General features: G+C 40.4%; 1 protein-coding gene across 4 annotated transcripts in view; it reads left to right on the top strand.

Moving 5' to 3' along the window:
• The first annotated feature begins 2,167 nt into the window (after window positions 1–2,167).
• Window positions 2,168–15,827, top strand: part of LOC147026510 (netrin receptor UNC5B-a-like) — a 384,386-nt gene continuing 370,726 nt past the window's right edge. For all 4 annotated transcript variants that reach the window (XM_085881974.1, XM_085881972.1, XM_085881973.1 and 1 more), the window contains exon 1: window positions 2,168–2,640. In XM_085881974.1, the coding sequence (XP_085738100.1) occupies window positions 2,565–2,640 (76 nt within the window). In that variant the 5' untranslated portion in view covers window positions 2,168–2,564. The remainder of the gene's footprint in view (window positions 2,641–15,827) is intronic.

Raw genomic sequence — 15,827 nt, 5'->3', positions numbered from 1 at the left:
GCCTGCCAGCACTAGTTCTTGGCAGACGCTAAAGATCACACGGTGTCCTTCACAAAGACGAGGCGAGTTATTGCCAGCACCCTGAATAAATTCCCAATTCTTAACCAGCTGCATTTGGATGTCAGGCCTGGTTAGCTTGCTCATGAAAGACTTTGGCCCAAATTTTTCCTTGGTCTACCCCACAAGAAGGTGGGAATAATTGGTGCTGTGAAAGAAGCATAGTAGTAGTAGTAGTAGTAGTTGTACAAAAACTGCAGAGGTCTGCATTTAAGGGCCAAGAAACCTCAGACAGTCAATATCTGTCTGTTTAATGCCACTCAATGAAAACTCCACATCCATTGCAAGGCGACAGCCACAACTGCATTTTGAAAAAGATGAGCATTTTAAGTGATAAAGCAACACCAAGACAGATACAGAGGAAGAAAGAGAAAACAAAATACAAGGACGAAATTAATAATCGTATTATAGCAAAAGCAACTTGCCTTGAGGAGAAATATGGCAAAACACATCATTAAGGGTCCAAATTGGCACAAACGTCTGAGTATTCCCAGAGAGTTTATAGCAAAAAGCCTTAAACTCTGAAACTATGTGCGAGTGTAAAAACGCTTTCAGGCACGCAGGACTATCTTGCAGCCCTAAACGATCAATCTTTACCTCCTTTCATTATAAAGTGTAAGTTTTGCAAAGGTCAAAATGTAATTTACAAGAGGATCTTACGACTTCTTTTCCTTTTGAACAGGATGTCTGAAAATATAAAGTGTTGGTGAAAAATGAAGTCAGAGACGGAGTAATAGATTTTTTTTAACAAGCATAAAAAAACTGGTCGAAGCTTAGCTGGGGCATTGCATGTATGTGTGGAAGATAGTTTTTCAATGCATCACAGAAGCAACATTCATCATTAAAATAGTAAAATGGTCCGATGGGTTACCTAAACTCGGTGCTCCACGAAGCACCCTCCGATTCAGGTGGTCCTGTATTCTGGGTATTGCTGAAACATCGGACTCCAACTCTGTGGTTGACTAGGCAAGCAAGGGGCAAAATAACCTCCTGGCAGGTATGGTCAAGCAATAGTAGTAGTAGTAGTTAGCAGCAGGATAGTAGCAACAGTAGCAATAATAGTATATGTTTAAGCAGATTATGAATATCTGCGAATGTTTAACGAGCGACAGAAGTTACACATCGGTCTCACAAACACCTCCTCTGGGCGCTTTGTGGTCGCTTTTTGGTAGTTTGAGGTACGAACGACTCGCAAATGTCGAACCTTACAGCCCGCGCTGCAAACACCCCCAAGATGTTCACGCCCATCATGCGCATCAACCAAGGTATAATCTTCTCAACTGCACCCCCCATCACCCTCATCGTAACCTTTGTCAGCTCGTCAAACGCTGTATTACATAGGGGGTTTACAAGTGCCGAAAGCTACAATATCCTTCACGGATCGTTTTGCGCTAATTTACACGAATGGAGTTTCTTTAGTCCGGGAGATAAGGCTTCAAAGAGCGCCAAGGGCTGACACCCTCACTTGGCAATAGGCTCCATACATGCACCGACGTTCTTCTTGCCTGTTGTACTTGACGACGATGTGATCAACCTTCATTCACAAATGTTCATGTTAACAGTGTTTACTTAAAGGGGAAACCAAAACTTTTGTTGCGTATACTTTTGAGTGTGTGTGTGTGTGTGTGTACTGTATATATATATATATATATATATATATATATATATATATATATATATATATATATATATATATATATATATATATATATATATATATATATATATATGTATGTCATTGTGACAATATTGAAATTTTAAGTTCCGCCTGCCTGAGAATGACTGATGATTTGTAGTGAGAGAATGAAAAGCCAAATTGTGTTTGTTTATGCGACAACGCAATGGAATGCAGGTACTGGAGTTAGTACTTTAATATTTATAATTGACCATATGGCAGTGAATACAACCCGAAAGCTAAAGTCATTCCATCCCACGTCTCTCAAAGATCCGGTTCCGTGCTTTCTGGACAACATACTCTTGGTGCATGTTGGCAATATTCTGGCGCAAACGAGCATTCCCGTTGGACACATCGGCAGCATCGCTCCACCCAAAACACGCGAGAGCCACGCCTGCACCCACCCACTTCCTTTTTGACTCCACCCTGAGGAGGCGCATCGGCACTGAGCGCGCGGGCCGCGCCGCGGACCTGGTTTGCCGAGGCAGCGCGAGCACACCGCGTCATTGTCTCGAGGCTCGGCGCACGAGGGCGCGAGGACCTCACCGAGCGGCGGCTCACGCTGCGGCGCGAGTCGGTCCCGGTGTCTGCGTGTGTCACCCGCGCTGCTCAGAAGAAAGTGTTTGCAGTTGCACGGCTGAGCCGTGGGATGCGCGCACGCTTTTCTGGCTGCCTCGAGGTGGCTGGAACACTGTGCAGGCGTGAGAGACGTGTCCAGCCGCCGTGCCGCTTCTCCTCGGGCATTTGCACACACTTGCAGGCACAAGTAGCACCTTAGCCTGTGAGCATCGGTGAACGAGTGGGTAGACGTCTCCAGCAACTCGAAAGAAGCATGCCGAAACGAAACGCCTCTGCGGAATACCTGTTCCTCGCTTTCTTCTTCTTGACAATTGGCTGCGACGGGCAAGGTAATGGGTTATTGTGGAGGAGTTTCTTTTTTTCTAACCTCCCTCTCAGTGGGTTCTCTCTGTGAGAGTCAGAGCAGCTCAAAGTCATGTGCAGATGGCCTCGTGCGGCTGTTTGCACGTTGGAATGCAGTTTCGCTGCAATATGTCCAGCAGTGCTGTTTGAGCCATCATGTAATCACAAAATGTGCGGTGTCGTTTTTATATCTTCTTTTTTTTGGCTCTGCGTGATGCACACCCAACCACCCTTCACATACGTGCGGTGTTACTGCTGGAGGCATTTGGACAACACAACTCGAGAACACGGACTCCCGATCGTTTCTATCTGTCCGCGGCATCACCGCAAACACTGCAACGCTCTCCGGGGTTAATTTGAACGGATTCTTTGAAAGGCTTTCCTGTTGCTTCGAACCCACTCGGCGCTTGCTGCCTGCAGGTGCACATCGAGCGCCGATCGAGCGCACCTCGTCCGACAATTTGCGGTGCTGTGGCACCTGGGCGGCGGCGTGGCTCGGGAGGAATATTGATGCTGTGCATAAATAATTTCTCACCCTCTCTGAACCCCACCACAACTGGGGTTCAGGCAAAAGGCAAGAAGCGCTTTGTTGCAGTTGGATCCTATTTTGCGCGGTTGTGAATTGCGGGAGTGACCATAATGCACACTCTCTGAAAGCGTACTCTGCACAGGCGGTGGAGACGCTGGCTCTTCTGCGCTCGAACTTCGTGCTGCCAGTGCCATTGCGTTGGGCGTGCCGTAAAAAGGCGGGCGATCCGAGCGAGGAGTGATGATGGATTTCGTGTGAACGCAAGCGAAACGCGTTGGGACGGAGTGCCCGCTCTATGCTGGCTCTGTTTATGAGATTCCGAGCAAAAGAGCGAAAATAATGCATCAAGATATCGGTAACTCATCACTGAGCGCAGATATTTATCATTGTGGAAGCGCACATTGTGCTCGCGCGTTTACTGGGAGGAGTGCGTGTGTACCAGTACATGCTTTGTTCCTGGGTTTTGCTTGAATTCGCACAGCTCGTGTTTGAGAACGAATTCTGCATGACTGCTGCCATCATGATATATATATATATATATATATATATATATATATATATATATATATATATATATATATATATATATATATATATACATCTACATACATGTAGTAATTCAGTTGGGCTGGTGCAACATTCCACCCACTTTGCTGCTTTGGGTGGTGTGATGCCACCCAGGGTGCATACCTGAGAGGCACGCACCCAGCCCAGGACAGTGGTGCAGCCGCAAACCATGTGCAGTTCAGCATCTCAAATGTAACCTGAAACCATCACGTGTTCTCCTGGAGCACCTGAGCTTCGTTTTTGCACTTGCCTTCATGCCTCACCTGTGTAACAACTGCACTTTGCCCCTTTTAGACCGTGTTTGCCCCTTCATCTCATAGGCCTATGGTACTGATGTATTTTTTTTGAGAAAAAAAAAACGAGTTGTTAGAGTGTTGTTGCTGCACTTCGTCACATCAGTGGTCATATCAGTACGACACATGCTTTCTTGAATTACATATTTAGCTGCCACAATCAAAGCAAATGTCGCCAGCCCTCCATATGCCCCTTTGTCTGTTGTGCACGTCGTGCAAACGATGCTTCTTGTTTGCTCTATGCTTCTAAGATTATGTCACAATCATCATCTTATTTGAAAGCCAAAGAAAGTCTCAGGATGCTCATTTCATTGTGAGATGAAAGACCATGCAACAATCAACACCGCAGGAAGAGGAGTCTGTTGCCAAAATAAAATGCCATCGTTGCCCATACCCCTGTCTCCAATCCAGGTCAAAATGCTGTGGATTTAGACCACCTCTGTGCATTCATAAATTCATTTGGTATGAAAGCTGCCGTGTTGCACAGGTGTGAGTTTATATCACACAGAAATTAGGTGCTCTCGGGGACATTTTGGGAATTCCACCCGAAGGAGGATTAAACAATATCATTGGTCCTTGCCATGTCTCTCCAAAACGTGCAATCTCAAAAGATATGACCGAATACATTTTTAGTACAAGAACAACAGATATGCCATGAGAAAGAAAAACTAAATTATTTCTTTGATTATGTTACCCATCACGCTGTTTAAATGTTTCTAGCTTCAACCGCTGTGTATTCTCAAAACATTATTAGAGGCGAAGCATTTGCTGCGGGTTCGTGGATCGGTAGCATTATGGGTATTGTGAAAGTCCGCATGCCTTTCTTTACGCATGTTACCTCGTCTAATCTTCCAAGTGTGTTTGCTGGTCTGTAATCCAGAGCATAGGGTTCTACATAGTCATACAGATGACAAAACTCTCATTGCTTTCAGAGATTGAGCATCATTGCATTTGGCATTTGTGTTGGTCATTATGCTGAGAGCATTAGAGCAGGACCAAAGTAGGTTCTGTCTGGGAGCCATGACTAACCGCTTTAACTCCAGGACGTTCCACTATGCAATTTTACCCGGCTCCGATTGCAGCTTGTGGAAGCTCTTTCTCACCACTTATCTTGACAAAACACATTCCCAATTACAGAGTGGAATGCTGAAGCCTCGCTTATGGTCTTGGACAACCTCAACTTTGGCTGAGTAATAATGAATGGGGTCATGATGCAGTTTTTACTCTTTTGTCAAATGTACCCAGAATGACGATGACGAAAGGACTTTCTGCAGCTTAAGGAGGAAGATTGTCTTCATATTTTTTTCTGGAACAAGCGTCTTTTCTCAAAAGAATAGAAACAATGAAAACCTAAACCTGTTGCCTCTAAGACGGAGTCAACTCGTTTTGAGAAGTGAAGTGAGTCCAAATCAGGGTTTTGGTGAATGAAACGCCATTTTATATTGTTTTATGAGGAGAAAGGAAATTGAAAGCGTTAATTTCGACATCTGTAAACATCATTTATCCTGATATTTCGAATGTTCATTCTTACCTGATGGTTTGTGGTGGTGTCGCTCCGTGATGCTCGTGTTGCATTTTACTATCGAGGCAATGTCGGGTCGACTGGGAGTGAAATTATTGAATTGCTGCGTGTCACCAATTTATTTCCTGCTGTTAACAGATTCCTTTCTACACCTTCCTTGTAAGTGACCAGTTCATTGGATTCATTGGGTTCATGGATTCATTCATGCAAACAAGGTTCAAAATTTCCAGGCGCTTTTGGAATATTTGGTTGATGATGTTTTTTACTTTAAATCTAATCTTCGCAATGCTTTGCAGATTTAAAACCTGAAAGGATAGCAGGGATTGTGCTGTGTAAACAAGTGTATTCAAACTGTGTGATTGTAATGGAATCGTTTTGCTTGGACACAAATGCATGTTCTATATAATAATTGACTGTAGTCATAAGAATTGCAAACTATTTTTGTCAAGATAGTTTAATACAACTTTGTACGAACTTGTTTATTTAAAATTAAGATTGCTTTTACAGTTCCTTTGACATGATCTATTCTAGTACTTAAGAGTAGTACGTTATATCATTCCTTCAGAAGTGGTTTTCGTGTAGAGGAGTAAGCTGGAAACATGAAAGACCTGGTTTGAAGTTTAAAGAAAAACAAGTTTTTTTTTTTGTAGCACACAGTTGGGGATCAGACTTAATCTTCGTGCTCTGCTGAGACAGACAATCCAGCCACTCTTGCGGTCATTACGGTATTTACGAGGCTTTCATGTGCACATGCTTTCAGCATCGTTTTACAATTTAAAATTCTAAGAAAGGACCCTTTTGTATTTTCATTCACATCCCATTTGCACATCTGATGTGTGTACCTCCTGATGCTTTTTGCAATGCCACTTCACCATAAAGGTTCCTGGGAATGGTAATTTGCAGACAAAGTTGATTGGTTTTATTGGAAGGTAACTGATTTGCTGAGATACTTACTGTGGTTTTATCGATCGCTGATGCTGTTAAAAACTTCAACAAAGGGTGCTTTGCTTTTCAGTCTTTAGGCTGATGTGCAGACTAGATACATGATCCATGGCTTGATTGCAATTTATGTTGTCTTTTTGCTGAATTTGAATGTTCAGATTTTTCCTCATGATGACTTTGTGGGACTTGACAATTAGATAACTTTGCCCACAACACTCATTTCCATTTTTTAATTTGTCTATGTAAATACAAGTTTCTTAGATAATTGGCCTGTTATTAATGAGTGAAGTTGGTTTATACAGAGGAATTATTCAGTTGCATGCCAGCGTGTGAATGCACGCTCACACTATGCTTGTATATGAGCACACACATTTTGCCGAAATCCATCGAAATTGCCAATATTTAAAAGAACAGATAAAATTACACAAGCCGAACCCAGCAAAAATAACTTGTGCTATTAACAGCTTAACTGCAGTTTAGCCACATGGTTTAAAGGATTGTTTCGGAGAAGCAAATGTATGAGTGTGCCTAATGTCATGCTTTTCTTTACAATCTTTTATTTTAATCTTCATGGTAACATTTAATACTGCGTCTATAAATGTGTTCAACTCTATGAGAGAAAGTATGATTATTTTCTTGGTTATGGATTGTAGATTATACTGTTGGTGTGAGCACTATTGCACTTATTTCACAATTTAAGTTACAGTAAGAAAACAAGATCAGTAAGCTCAAGTTTCCAATTCCAATTTTACATTTTCATGGCACTTTTGTTGGAACAAGTAAATGGATGGGTGTGACTGTCGAGTCTGGGGAGGTGCTCTTAGAAAATGATGGGAAAAGACCACCAAAATAACAAAAGCAGGACAGACTGTACACTGCAAGTGCAAGTTCAACCATGAACATTGAAAATTATGGATTGTGACTCAACATAGCTATCAAATATCAAAACGTAAAGACAACTTTGCTCATTATGCTGTCAGTATCCAATGACTTTTCCCCAAATACCATGGAAACTAAAACGGCACTTGGTAGAGCACATACCTCCGCTCGGCTGAACAGTTAACATTTTGTATTCCACTGATAGGCCAGATCTGGATCCGGAACTGAACCAAAATCTAATCGGGTTGTTCTTGTCACTGACCCAACTCGACCACCAAGTTTTGTCTGAATCCTTTGATAACTCTTTGAGATATCGTGCTATGTATATCTTTTTTGGACTGATCTCAATGGTGAAGAATTGCCTAAAATTTTATCGGAACCAGATCTTCACAAAAATCAAAACAATTCATCCTTATCACACACCCAAGCTGTCCAACAAGTTTGGTCCAAATCCATCAATAACTTTTTTAATATTGTGCTATATATATATATATATATATATATATATATATATATATATATATATATATATATATATATATATATATATATATATTTATATATATATATATATATATATATATATATATATATATATATATATATATATATATATATATATATATATATATATATATATATATATATATATATATATATATATATTGTTTTTGGCCCCATCTCTCAATGGTGAAGAATCACTTTAAAAATTATCGTGTCTGGATCCGGATCTTCACCAAAATCGAATCTATTTGTCCATGTCACACACCCAACCTGTCCACCAAATTTTGTCCGAATCTGTCCACAACATCTTGAGATACCCTGCTCACGAACAAACAAACAGACAGACGGGGTGAAAACATAACCACATTCCACCTTCTGTGATGGAGATAATTCGAAAAATGTCCAAGTGCCAGGACCTGAAAAACAAAGTGAAAAGAACACTGAAGACGAGGAGTGCCGACACTGTGCCAGTGAGAGCAACTGGAGTGAAAAGCAGAACCTCGTTAAAGATGTTGAAAGAGTTACCAGGATCTATTACAACAAATTAACTATAAATGGAGGCTGTCTGGGGTTCAGTGGCATTCCTTAAAGGAGCCCATGGAAGATAAGAAATGAGAACAGAATATATTCCAGTGCAAGAAAGTCAAAACATCACAACTTGGTCAGTTGATAAGATATTCTCACAAAGAGAAGGTGAATGATAATTTCTTCCACCTTTTGATTCCAACAAAATGAGAATTACAAGCAATAACTGCAACAAACATATTATTATCAGCCCTGCTTTACCAAATAAAACAACACCGAAGGGAAGTGTGTAGACTCAGCATCAAGGATGGCAGTAAAAATATACTTTGTCGAGGTGACAATCTTCATATAATGCTGTTGTATAGTTATGACATTCGTTCAAAATGTTCAGAAATGAGATACAATTGTCTCATGCTTTATTGGTCCAAAACACCACTTTTTTTATTTTTCAACATAAAATTATATTGAGGATTATTTTTCTGACTAATTATTTAATGTTATGAAAAAATCGAGTATTACTGGATTCTTGTTGTAATGTTTTGCGATGATTGAGTGGATGGAATTATTGGTATGGGACTTGGATTTCAGCACGTGTATGATTATTATCGTAGATTTACTATAGAATATTTTAGTAAACTACATCCCACCATGTTGAATGAACACACACACACACACACACACACACACACACACACACACACACACACACACACACACACACACACACACACACACTTAAACACACACACACACACACACACACACACTTAAACACACACACGCACAAACACACACACGCACAAACACACACAAACACACACACACACACACACACACACACACACACACACACACACACACACACACACACAATGCTTCAGTACCGTGAAAGGCTCTGTTAAACGTAGCATGGATAAGGAGACGGCTTGGTCCATGAGCAGTGGTTCCTTGCTTGGGTGAAGATGGACCCTTCAGGACGAGGAAAGGCTCCGTTAAGTCTTAGAGACTCTTGTGTGGAGATGATGACTGGTACTGTTCTTGTGTACACATGCACACACACAAATGAGAATAGTTGTGATTTATCCACATTATACATATTATATACACATAAACTTGTGATCACGCATCATATACACACATATTGCTATGTGATCATACACATATTATTTGTGACATATTATACATATTATATATAAACATATTGACAGGTGATCATACATATTATATGTGACATTATACATATTATAGTCAAACATATTGATATGTAATCATACACACATTATCCGTGACATTATAATATTATATACAAACATTCATTTGTGATCATACACATATTGTACATGACATATTATACATATGATCATACACATATTGTACATGACATAGACATATTATAGACACACCTCTGAAAGCGGAGATGGATACTTTGAGACCTGGAAGGTCTCCGTTCCATCTCCTGAAACCCACTTATGTGTGGAGATAGCAGTTAACAACAGCAACTTACACACACACACACACACACACACACACACACACACACACACACACACACACACACACACACACACACACACACACACACACACACACACACACACACGTACACACTGAGATATATATATATATATATATATATATATATATATATATATATATATATATATATATATATATATATATATATATTACACACATTGTCAGGAATGGGGGTGATATGCATACCTTTTGGGTTTCTTTCCCTTTGGTGTACATAAGTTGTTTGTGGTGCTGAACCCAGCATGTTTTCTATGACTACAATCCAGGGTCATGAACAAACATACAGGTCAACTACCACTCAAAAGGATCTTTGTCAGTTGGAGTCTGTGATTTGTGAGTGGCTTTACAGTGACCATATCAACATCGCAACGTTTTTGAAAGCTGTATTTCAACTAAACAGATACAAAGTCAAATGAGGAAGTTCACCATTACGTGCAATGTCCAATCCGATTCCCATGTTGAGTTGTTTCCGCCGCCCAGTGTCCCAGTCCTGCCGGCACAACTGACGCATGTTCACCTCATCCTTCAGGGTTGTAGATCCTTCAATTCCTGTCGCGGTGTCCTCTCGTATGCTGGCCATCCACAAGGTTGATTTAAAGAGCTCAAAGGAATCCTTTCCCGATACACAATCTTCATGAGTTTTAAACAACCTGATTACGATTAGCCCCACGCATTAACAACCGCTCTGGACATTAACACCTGTTCACTCATCAGGATTAAATCCAGCACAGGGATGATGGAAACACACAGCTCGTCACATATCACCCGTCTCTCCACACCTCCCTCTCGCGGATATATATGGCATCACAGAACAATCCCGTGCGTCCCAGCAAATGCGATTCTCGTCTCCACTGTAAGTTTCATCTGAGAACGTTCCAGCATCTTCACGAATCTCACCAGGCAGTTTACAACACAATACCACCATCTACAGTAAAAATTAGCTCATTACATCACACAGTTAACATTACAATTTACCGATGTGTACTAAACAAAACTTATATCTATCAATTTTAATCGATTATTTGGAGGCATTTGCTGATGTTTATGAATAAATCTTACAACATCTTGCTTTTAACACATACACACACACACACACACACACACACACACACACACACACACACACACACACACACACACACACACACACACCGTTTTGTTGTATATAATTAATTCTGACCGCACTGCAACTTTTCGCTTTTCTCCACCTGAATTGTTGTTTAACGGTGTCAGTTTAATCTCCACCATTGTATTCACACAAACCATGGAATTTGTCATTGCATATGATGCAGCATTGAGCTCCTGATGTAGAAGTGCGATTTCATTTTTGCTCCAATTCAGCATTCCTTTGTGTTTTATTTTTTATTTTTTCGAGAATCCTGTACATGAGGTTGAGCTTCCATCCTATTTCTTCCTTGTACCAAGGCACACAAACTGGGCCTGTTCCCCATACTTGTAAAATTCAAGTTAACACAATTTTTTTCTATCTTAGCACAAATCTTGGTTTAGCATCACTAGTTTGCTCCCAAAACTTCTACATTGGATATGATGAGCAAACAGAGAGAACTAAACTACAACTGATAACTGCTTTTATTTTTACATTAAATCCATTAATAACCACCTCACCACGTAGCTTTACAATGGTGTGTGGGTGCAAGCTTTGGTTAGCTTTAACACATAATTGCATATGCAAAGTGCTTATATCACAGACATCAAATTAAGTATCTACTACATCACCATGTTACATTGACAATTAATTAAATGACTACACGTGTAATTTTATTTTGAGAATGCCATCCCAAATCAGCGGTGCGTGCCCAATGCAGAATTAAGGGGGTGTGGTAGGCAGTGTAATGAATCACATGGTCGAGCAGTTTACCGCAAAGTTGCTGGGATAATTGCCGTCCTGTTCACGTGTTCTGGAGCCTGTTCAGGATCAGCAGGCTGCTGCAATGAATGGAGCCTTAAGTTCTTTCCTTGTTAGCTCTTTAACCATTCAATGGCGGCTCATTTCAATGAGCTAGCCATGTCTGCTCACAATCTCATTGCAGACCGTACCAATAAGTGATGCTTTGTTGTGTCAGAATCTCCATAGATGCTGAAACGGTTGAGAGGGAAGGGAATGAAGTGGGTGTGGGGGAGGGACGAACAGAGGGTGTATTGGATAATGGTAGGGTGGAGTAAGAAATGTAATCTTATAGGTTGAAGAAAAAAATTATAAGCAGATGTATATGAGGAGGCATTCATAATGTATTCTGAACATGGCAGCTGTCCAAGAAACCTATATATATATATATATATATATATATATATATATATATATATATATATATATATATATATATATATACATACATATATATATATATATATATACATATATATATATATATATACATACATACATACAAGATACATTCATAATTACAATTGGAGAGCTGAACAGGCTCCTCTTACCTCGATCTGTGGGAGGTGATGACGCATCAGTGGAGAACATCAAATTGGAATTGACCTTGTTGATAGGTGTCTATTCGACTGTTCTTCTTTCTTACCTCATTCACTTTGTGCGAATTTCACCTGAAGAGAGCACAAGGAAAAGCTTTGTGGTTTTCTTTTTAGTCTGTTTTCTGGTAATGTCCTTCAACTGTCTCTGTTTATGGCTATATTCAAGTTTTGTAGTACCAAGCATCTTTTTAAATAAGAGATCATGGACTTGAGATCATTAACTAATTTTCTTTGGGATATGTTTTAAGATTTAATCTGGTAAAAGCATATTTGACTAGGATTCTAATTTTTTAATTTGTCAGCTGGTTGCTTCATGACCGATGCACAACTCTACATGAGGGTAGACATCTAGAACTCGACCATGGTATTGCCCTAATCTTTCTGAAAGACACCATGGAATGAAACTCTTTATCTACCTTCTGAAGGACGGTAGTACTGTACTCATTGATACAACTCTATGTTTGCAAAGCACGAGGATCATGGCTTATGTTGGGGCTGGGAATGAAACTTGGGGTTCGAAGACAAGTTTCATTACACACTGATTTTCAAAGAGCAACGATATATTTATTTATTTATTTATTTGACGGTCCCATTATTATATATATTCTTCTTTAGTGGTCCCAATTACTCCCACGTTCTTGTGGGGTTGGCTGGGAGACGTTTTTGGCCCGTCTTTCATGAACCGACTGGCCAGGCGTGATGCTCCACGAAGTAGTTGAAGCAGGAAATGGGAACTTGGCAATGGTGTCGGCGATGTGATCGTCGGCAATACTCTTCACAAAGGACACCATGGAATCTTTAATGTCCACCAACTAATGTCACAGATGGGATACCATTTTAACATCCATCCAAAGGACAGAACGCACATTGATTAATCACCCTGCCTGTGAATCACTGGATGACAGTTTATACGTGGGTTGGGGTTCAAACCCAGCATCGGTAGCTTAGAAGTGAATGTGCATACCTCAAGGCCATCCTGTCAGCTGAAATTCTATATATATATATATATGTATATATATATATATATATATATATATATATATATATATATATATATATATATTATTTTATTGAATATAGTTATTCTTTTTTACCTCTGCCACCGAAGGTGAAGGAGGTTATGTTTTCACCCCTTTCTGTCTGTTGTTTGTCTGTCGGTTTTTGTAGGATATCTCAAAAAATTGTGTAAGGATCCGGATGAAATTTTGTGGACAGGTTGGGTGTGACACCGACAAACTGATTAGATTTTGGTAAAGATCCAGATCTGGATCTGACTACGAGAATTTTTTAATTGGTTCTTCACCATTGAGAGAAATGCCCCAAAACGATATCGTTCTGGAAGGCATGATATATCAAAAATGTATTGGGCCCAATATGTTCTCACGGATCAGGCATTACATGGTGGAGGTTTGTGCTCAACCGAGTGTCCTAGTTTGTTTGTGAGTTTATTGGTAGTGCTGCCTTTTCATAAGTCGCATTTTAGTGACCATTTCAAGTTTCCTTGAGGGCATTGAGAGTGAAGCACAAAGTGTAGAATGAATGTAGACCAGAGCAGGTGGGGCAGATATATTACTCCTCGCTGATAGTCGTTATTAAGCCAGCTGGGGTTTTGTTTTTGCTGACATTCTATAATGATATGGTAATTCTTCGGAGACGAGCTCGGTTTATTGATACAGCGTTGATACTTATTGACCTCGGAAGGTCAGTGTTTATTGATACTTACCTAGCAAATTGCTCTTTCACCAAGAGGAAGGCTCTTGCTTGGCATGTACTAAACTAATTTCCAAAAAAATGAACTTCACCGAGTTCACTCTGCCTTCAGGATTTGATCAGGTGACTGATAATTGGTTCTGTCTGTGGTTGAAAAAACGCCTCAGCTCGGTTTCCAGAGGCCTACAGACTCCAAATCGTAAACAGGGCTGCCTTTAGGAGTATTTGGACCCACAATCTCTCACATTCCAGTCTAATGTCCTCACCTGGTGTTAACTATATTCCCAAGATAAGTTTGTCGTTCATCATGATTAAAAAGCAGGCTTGATTATTTTATGGCTGATTGTGTCTTATCGCTCAGGAAGAGAGAATTGGATGCATCCAAACATTTTGCTTGATCAGTTGTTTTTTCACCTAAATTTAGCCATTTTCATTATATTTATTATTACCACATACGTTCTGTACTGCATAGCTACACTCTTTGTTGTTAATGCTCGCGTCCCTCTGTTTTGTCAGAATTGAGTTAGAAGGGGGTGGAAGCAGGGAGAGATGAAAAGTTCTTGACATTTTTGCATTTATAAATTAGACTGCTGTTCCTACATTGCTGTTGCTTATTTTGATTGTGTGTGCAGTATAGGTCCACAGGCAAAGATCCGTTGCTTTTAACGTGCATTCTGCCATTAGATCGCTATGCAGCCCACAGGCTGACAAACAAAGACAGTCCTGTTTCACTTCCTAATGGACGTGTGTTGTTTTAGGTGACCTTTGACAGGATAAAACAGACTCAAGTGCCTGTTGGGGACTGACAAAAAGCAGTGGCACAGAAAGAGGGGAGAGGGCAGCGGGTTCAGCATGTGGTGAATACAACAAAAATAATGACAGCTCGCAGTGAGATGGCAGGAGATAGCAAACATTTTTGTGGGGTGTTGAGACTCCTGGTAAAGATCAAAAGAAGTCAGTGAGTAGGATAGTAAAATGACAGATGTGTAAAAGGGAATGGCAGATCTTTCAAAACTTGCTGGATCAGCTATTAGGATTAAACAGATAGAAGCTGGGATAAGGGGATAATAATTAAAGTAAGCCGATATCCTGTAATTATGGAGGTAGACAATGTGTGTGTTTGTTGATTAAAGGTTTTTTAAAATTTATTGTTATGGGGCTTTCATACAGCTGCAAGCAATGCAAAGTCAGATGCAAGCTGATTAAAAACTAAAGGCTACGAATCTGCCTGCCATCAAAAGATCCGGAGGAGTTTCTGTTTTATTATCTCTCTCCCCACCCCCCCCGCCCCCCACCATCAAAGAGGTGTGTATATATAGTATCTTGAGCTTCGTTCCACCTTATCGTGGCATTTTACCATGAATATCTCAGAAAATGCCTGGTGTTGGCTTAATGGTTAGGGTGGTGGGCTTGGGATCCTCGGGTCCTGAGTTCAAATCCCGCAGTACTCATTGAATTAAGACCAGGTGGGGTTGACTCTGCCTGTCGTCCTTCCGAGGTCAGCAAAAATGAGTACCAGCTTGCTGGGATGATTGAGCCATTCGAGTATCTTGCATCGGAGTGGCGACCCATCCAGGATTGTGCCCATTAGCCGAGTAGACTGCTTCAGCAGCACCGATGCTCTGTACAAAGTATGGTCCCAATGGATGGATGGAACCTTTC

This window comes from Eptatretus burgeri, chromosome 5 (assembly GCF_056783735.1).
Source record: "Eptatretus burgeri isolate ZD-2024b chromosome 5, Ebu_testis_v1, whole genome shotgun sequence".
Taxonomy (NCBI): Eukaryota; Metazoa; Chordata; class Myxini; order Myxiniformes; family Myxinidae; genus Eptatretus; species Eptatretus burgeri.
Note: the sequence above shows the minus strand (reverse complement) of the source record. Positions and strands in the feature narration are given on the sequence as shown.